At 64.3% G+C, this 6,729-nt stretch overlaps 1 protein-coding gene across 1 annotated transcript in view; it reads right to left on the bottom strand.

The window, feature by feature from the left end:
- Positions 1–1,001: 1,001 nt before the first annotated feature.
- Positions 1,002–6,729, bottom strand: part of DYNC1H1 (dynein cytoplasmic 1 heavy chain 1) — a 60,899-nt gene continuing 55,171 nt past the window's right edge. The window contains 13 exon segments of the mRNA XM_070358001.1: positions 1,002–1,379; positions 1,550–1,677; positions 1,869–2,037; positions 2,124–2,266; positions 2,660–2,813; positions 3,182–3,393; positions 4,681–4,784; positions 4,881–5,098; positions 5,179–5,349; positions 5,929–6,042; positions 6,135–6,258; positions 6,348–6,408; positions 6,504–6,615. Coding sequence (XP_070214102.1) covers positions 1,251–1,379; positions 1,550–1,677; positions 1,869–2,037; positions 2,124–2,266; positions 2,660–2,813; positions 3,182–3,393; positions 4,681–4,784; positions 4,881–5,098; positions 5,179–5,349; positions 5,929–6,042; positions 6,135–6,258; positions 6,348–6,408; positions 6,504–6,615 — 1,839 coding nt within the window. The 3' untranslated portion in view covers positions 1,002–1,250.

Raw genomic sequence — 6,729 nt, 5'->3', positions numbered from 1 at the left:
GGGTCCTGGGCCCGCGGTGCCCTACATCCACCCCCAGGACACTCGGGCACCAGGGTCTGGCGGCTGCAGCGGCCCCTCCTCCCCAGCCAGGCCTTTGGGGCATTGAAGACGGAGGTCCTCCTCCTGCACCGGGAATCCCTGCCCAGCACCAACAGGCCTCTGTGCTCGGGACCTACTGTAAATGGGGTGGGCACGGGAGGGTCAGGCTTTCTGGGGGCTCTCCTCGGTGTTAGCAGCTTCCGGGCGAGAGACTGCGGCACTGCTAAATACTCTGGGTGACGAGAGTGAGTAGCAAGTAAGTGAAGTTGCTCAGTCGTGTCGGACTCTGCGACCCCATGGACTGTAGCCTACCAGGCTCCTCTGTCCATGGGATTTTCCAGGCAATAGTACTGGAGTGGATTGCCATTTCCTTCTCCAGAGGATCTTCCCGGGTCTCCCACATTGTAGACAGACGCTTTACCGTCTGAGCCACCAAAAGCTGTATTTGTTGGCTTAGAGGAAAGCATTCAAAATGGGCCCCCATTTTCAGTCAAACACAGCTCTGGACAGCGCTCAGCCGCCCAAGGGACCCCAGAGGGCACGTCCCGGAGCCAGGTGGGTGGCAGCTCTGGCTCTGCGGTCCGTCCGCTGTCTGGGGTTGGGGGGACAAGGCTAGATAGGGGGTGCTGTGGGGCCTCAGGCTGTCCCTCTGGAGTCGAGCTCGCTTCCCACCAGGACGAGCAGGTCTTTATTGCAGGGCTGGTGCCATGCCCGGCCAGTCACCCAGCCACCGGGAGCTCTCGAGGCTCCGGACGCACCAGGAACCCATTCCACAGGAGGCTGCGCCTGGCACCCCAGGACCGTGGGGACGGAGAGCCCGGAGGCCGCGGGCTCCCTGCGGAGGGACCATGGCTGGGCCCCGGAGGTGCGCGTCACGGGTCTGGGGCGGGCCAGCCGGGCTGCCGGAGTCATGCGGGCTCCCGGGTGTCCCCCAAAGCCAGAGATGAGACGAGAGGCCGGAGCCAAGTCATGCTTAGTGTTTTATTTCATAAAACAAGCCCCGCCTCGGCCCTCAGAACCGCGGCCCTGGGTCCCTCCCAGCTCCACCTCCCAACCGTCCGGCTTTTTTCCACGTCCTGCAGCTTTCAGCCTCGCACCAGCGACGTTGCCTTGACAAGTCCGTACACTTTAAACAGTGAACCTTCCGTAGGCTTTCATAATGAATAACGTTAAGTATCAATCACTGTCACACAAGGGGACTGGAAGGCAGCTCACTCAGTGCAGAGCACGGCCACGCCGCGCTCGTAGAAGCTCCGCGGGTCCTCCTTGGTGGCGATCTCGAAGTCGACCGTGAAGATGAGGTCGGCGCGGGTGAAGTTCAGGTAGACAGGCAGGGTCACCTGGGAGAAGGCGGGCGCTGGCTGTGCGAGGGGAGGCAGCCCCGGGGGCGGGGCCCACCCGAGAAGGGAGCGGTGCGAGTCCCCTGGGGGGCCACGGCGGGGACACAGCCCTAGTGCCCAGGGGGCGACCACGGAGTCACCTGATCACGGAGGAGGGAAGGGGCGCTCACCACGTTCGCCTTCTTCTCTGCGTTTGTCTGCTTGACCCAGCGCAGCTGCGTCAGGGGGAGGACGGTGGAGATGGCGTTGGAGAGCGACAGCTTGTTGTTGCCACACGTGGCCCCTTGGAGCTTCAGGCCTGTGGGGGTGGGGGTGGGGCGGTCAGGACCCCGGGGGGCTCTGTTGCGTGGGCACAGCCTGGGGGCACTAACCAGGCATGGCCACGCGGGCACCGCTAGCAGGCAGCCCGTGAGGGGCGGTGGCTGAGCCGCAGGCTGGGGACGGGGCAGGGGGGCCTGAGGGAAGCTGGGCGGGAGCACCCCCGCTCACCGGTGACCCCAAAGCTGCAGGCGTCCAGTGTGGCACCCTGGGAGGTGGTGACGTTCACCTCCAGGCAGAGCTCCTCCAGGGACCAGCTGTTGGCCTGGGCCACGTACTGCCGGGTGGCGGTGATGTAGGCCTCGGGCACGAACAGGCCGCCCAGGCACACGTGGATGTTCTGGAGGAGAGAGCTGCGGGTTAGGGCCGGCCTCCCCCTGAAGGCCCCCGCCCAGGCCCGCAGCGGCCTTGGAGAGCCGCCCGCACCTTCAGCTCCTTGGCGCCCCCGGAGGCGGCCGCCTGCGAGATGCTCTGCAGCTGCTTGACCCGCTCGCTGAAGTCAGAGACCCACTGGATGACGGTCATGCCGGCGGGCACCGTGTAGTGTGACCAGCTCCGGGGCAGGATCCCTGCAGGGAGGGCCCGCCCGCGTCAGTGCCCACAGCCCCTCTGCCGAGCGCTGGCGGGTCCCCCGTGTGGGCTCCACAGCCTCCCTTGGCCGGTGCACCCCCACACCTGCTCCACACCCAGTGTGCGTGACCCCCGGGGGAGTGAGGGGGGAGCACGACCGCCCCGAGGAACCACAGCTGCAGACACCCCCTCTCGGGCGGTGCGGCCAGGTGAGACACCTGGGGCCTCGCCCTGCCCTCCCTCGGTCCTAGAACCACGGAAGGCGAGGCAAGGTCCTGGCAGATGCTCAGTGGAGGCAGCAGGAGCCAGGTCCTGGGAGTGTGGGCCCGGCGGGGGGTCAGGGTGGGTGCCGAGCTGCCCTCCTGAGCTCCCGGGAGCCCCCAGCTGCCCACCTTTCACCAGCTCGTTGATGAGCGTGCGGAGGTAGTTGGTCTGCTTCTTCCTGCCCTCGCACACCTGCACCACGTCGGCAAGGTCCTGGCGCACGTCCTGGAGCAACTTGGCACCCATTTTCACTTCTCTCTCAAAGAATCGGAACAGAGGATCCTACGGTCGTAGGGAGAGACAGAAGGCTGGGGTGGAGCGGGGAGGGGGATCGGAGAAGAGGAAGGAAACCGGCAGTAACTCGGCCTCGGGAGCCCTGGGTTTGCAGCACTGCTGGAACTCGACCTTGAACTAGACTCGGTGTGAAGCTGTGGGCGCCTGACCACAGCAGCTCCGGACCACCCTGTGAAGACGGGGAAGCACCCCTGCGTCCCGGAGGGTCACTGACCTCCTCCACTCTCGGGCGTTCCAGGCTGGGCCCTCCGGCTTGGCCCAGGCGCACACCTGCCCTGAGACAGCACTCACCCGCCCGGCCCAGCCCCACCCGGGAGGGCCGCCCCAGCCCCAGGCCCGAGGCGCGGGGCCGCCACCTTGATGTTCTCCACCGTGCGCTTGAGGTGGCTGAGCGTCTGCGGGATGAGGTGCAGCCAGTTGGAGGCGGTGGTGTGCAGCGTCCGCATCCAGGCGGGGCGCCCGTCGGACGAGGAGTCAGGCCGCGCCTTCTTCTCCGTCTCCGCGTAGGCCAGGTCGTCCTCGTCCTCCAGCATCTGCATCTTCAGCATCTTGCTGATCATGTCCACACCTGGGCGGGGGCAGGGGCGTGGTGGGGACAGGCTGAGCGCGGAGGCCTCCCTGCGCGTCTACCCGGGGGCCCTGCGCCCCGTGAGGTGCCCTGCGGGCACCCGTCCCTACGGCACCGAGGGCAGGCTGGCCGGGGAGAAGGCCCAACGCCACGGGTGGAGCCACGACCGCTGGGGCCGCACCGAGGCTGCGCGCAGACACCAGAGACGGCGCCAAGGCTCACGTGTCCACGGTCATCGGGGAGCAGGTGGCCTCCTGAGTGCCCCGGGCTCGGCCTGTGCCCAGGGTCCTGGCCCCAGAGAGAGCTCCCTCCGAGTCCAGCGCTGAGCTGTTCCCTGGCCGGGCCCCTGGGGCTCAAACCTCACAGCCTCCAGGTGGGACACACGACCTTGGGCACCCTTAGCCCAGGGCCTCCTGCACGGGCCTGGGGGCGAGCTTCTCTGAAGAGCTCTGGCTTTACTGGGGCTCAGACACCTTCGCTGCGGTGCCGAGGGGACCCCGAAGCTACTCCCGGCAGGAGGCACCGGAGTCGGCACTCTGCATGCTCTGAGCACGCGCTTCTGCACAGGAGGGCGCCCACCCAGGCCCCCGCCTCAGACCCTCCCCTGCGTCCCAACTAAATCCAGACTCAACCGCAGACAGCCCGACCTCCCTCGTGGTCACCATGGGGCCCACCGCCTCGACCCCACAGCGAGAGGCTTGAGTCAAGGTGGTCCTCAGGCTGGAGGCGGGCCCCACAGCTAGGGGTCCTCGTTACAGAGCTGAATCGAGGGCCTGTCCTGTTCCCCAGCTGTGTGGCTTCGGGCACGACAGTCTTCTCCAGTAAAGAGAAGCCTGGGTCAGAGCACTTCTCACACCTGTGAGTGTCCTGGCACCCCTAGTTCGGATGCCCAGGGAAGGGTGGGGCCCGAGGACCTGCATCTCTAAAGCTGCAGTCCGTCTGAGGCTGTTGGTCTAGGGACCACACTTTGAGAACCACTGCGTTAAATGATCTCTTGACTAGTCTTGAAGTTCTAGTAAAAATACCTTCTAGAAAGAGACTAACAGTTCTAAGACGTCACTTAATGCCAGGAACTTAAAAGAAATTGAACAGGAGGAAAGACGACATCACTTCTGAACCCAAAACAGAAATCTAAGTGCAATCTCCAGACCCCATGTACTAGCTCCCGAGCCCGTGTCCCAAAACGGAGGCTGCAGAACACACACCGCCTGGGCCGAGGGTTTCCCTGCCTCCAGGGGGCTGGTCGGAGGAGGAGTGCCCGGCTGGCCAGTGGGCGGGGGTACCCACCCTGCGTGGTGAGGAGAACCTTCTCGGCGTTGTTGGGCAGGCCCAGCCAGGAGGGCGTCTGCGTGTCGGGCAGCAGCTCCACCCACTGCACGAACTCCTCTCGCCTGGAACAGCAGCACGCCGGTTAACACGTTACCGTGGGCCGAAGTGCCCGGTGCCCTGGCCCCCTGCCCCATGGTGGTGGTGGGGAGGGCACGCACCTGATGCCGTCCGGCATCTGGATGTCCTTGTGCCCGTCGACCTTGCAGGCCAGCTTGAACTCACTGTCGAAACTCCGGGTGGTGAACAGGCGCTCCAGGAAGGTGTTGAGCAGACGCTGGTCGAACTCGTTGTCCACCCGGCCGCCATAGATGGACTGGGCCATCAGGGTCTTGAGCGCGGACCAGGGGATCTTGTCCGGCGAGATGTTCTGTCTCCCCTGTGGGAGGAGAGGCGGGTCACGGCTGGGGCGGAAGCGGCGGCCTCACGGGCCCCTCCCACGGCGCGGCCCGCGCTTGCCTTGGCTGTGTCGTCCAGCCACGTGTCCACCGTGTCGCAGGCCGAGCGCAGGTCAGACTCCCCGAACTCATACTTCTTCGACCAGCCCAGGGGTGCGTATCGTAAGCGCTCCTGGATGACGGCGTGGAACCAGGCCAGCAGGAAGTACAAGCGAGCACGCTCGTTGGGAGACTAGGTGGGAAGTTAGCAAGAACAGGGTCATCGGGATGTAGGCCCGTTCTAACTAAGAAGACAGTCCGGGGCTTGCTGCAGTCAAGGTCTTAAAAAGTGCTCTGCGCGTAGTCACACTGGGGGCACCCTGACCTCAGTCATTAATGCGAATGGTGTTGCTAGGAGAAAACCACACCAAGTTTTCTGTTAATAAAGATGTGTTCCTGATTACACTGCTAAGCTAAATAATACAGCCAACAGGAAAGTACACAGAAGACAAGTTTCTAAAAATGGCAGAAAGGGTGGATTATGGCCCAAAATAAAAGAGGACTTAAGAAACACAAAATTGGTAGATAATTTTATTTTTTTAATGCCACGTCGTGTGGTATGTGGGATTTTAGCTCTCTGAGCAGGGACTGGGCCCAGGTCCCCTGCAGGAGAAGTACAGATGCTTAGCCACTGGGCCTCCAGGGAAGTCCTGTGATGCAAAATTCCTGCCACGACCCCCTCCTCCCGCCCACAAGCCCTGGCCTCAGCTTGGCGCCCAGATGTCTGTGCGGCCCCGCACCCCAGCCCGACAGCAAGCTCAGCGGCACTCACCTTGCATATCCGAGACACGGGGATGCTGCTGAAGGTCCTCAGCATGTTGGCCTTCACGCCCGGGGGTGGCTCGAACACGAAGATGCGGCCGGCTCGGAGCAGGTTCACGGGCACCTGAGGGGCACACGGGGCCCGCTGCCCGTGAGCGCTCGGCTCTGCCGCCCCACCCCCGCCCGGTGCCAGGCCAGTGCCCTCGGTCCCCGCACCTTGGGGTTGATCTCCATGGTGAGGAAGAGCCTGAAGCAGGCATGCGGCTGCAGCGAGTGCAGCTTCTTCTCCAGCTGCATCAGCCAGCCCGGGGCCAGGTGGACGTTCTTTAGCATCACCCACCTGTGGGCAGGGAAAAGGCCGCAGCCTCACGTCTCTGGCCGGAATCCTTGGGGACTCGGGCCTCATGAAGCAAAACCAAAGCAGCCTACCTGCCCGACTTCACAGCTGTGTTTATTGCTTTGTCTGCCTGGTTAAAGCCTTCTGTAGAGCCTGGTAACAGACAGCTGAAGGGTCAGCAGGCGGACTTGGACTCTAGCGCCCCCCACCGTGAAGTCCCGGGGAGGGGACAGACCGACTGCCCTTACCAATGGCAATGGACGTGATCTGCGTGTTCTGCTCGGCAGCAAGGTCCTCCACATGCCCGCTGGCGTCGTACCCGGGCACAGAGCACATCAGGACGGGCGTGTTCGGCTTGACCTGCAGACCGGGGAGTCGGGCTTTGGTGAGGGGGAGGCCCGCCAACAGTGAGCCCGTCGAGGGGCAGGGCCCTTTGGGGGCTCATGCAGACGGGCAGCTCAGCGCCCACGGGGC

This window comes from Bos mutus, chromosome 21 (genome assembly GCF_027580195.1).
Source record: "Bos mutus isolate GX-2022 chromosome 21, NWIPB_WYAK_1.1, whole genome shotgun sequence".
Lineage (NCBI taxonomy): Eukaryota > Metazoa > Chordata > Mammalia > Artiodactyla > Bovidae > Bos > Bos mutus.
Note: the sequence above shows the minus strand (reverse complement) of the source record. Positions and strands in the feature narration are given on the sequence as shown.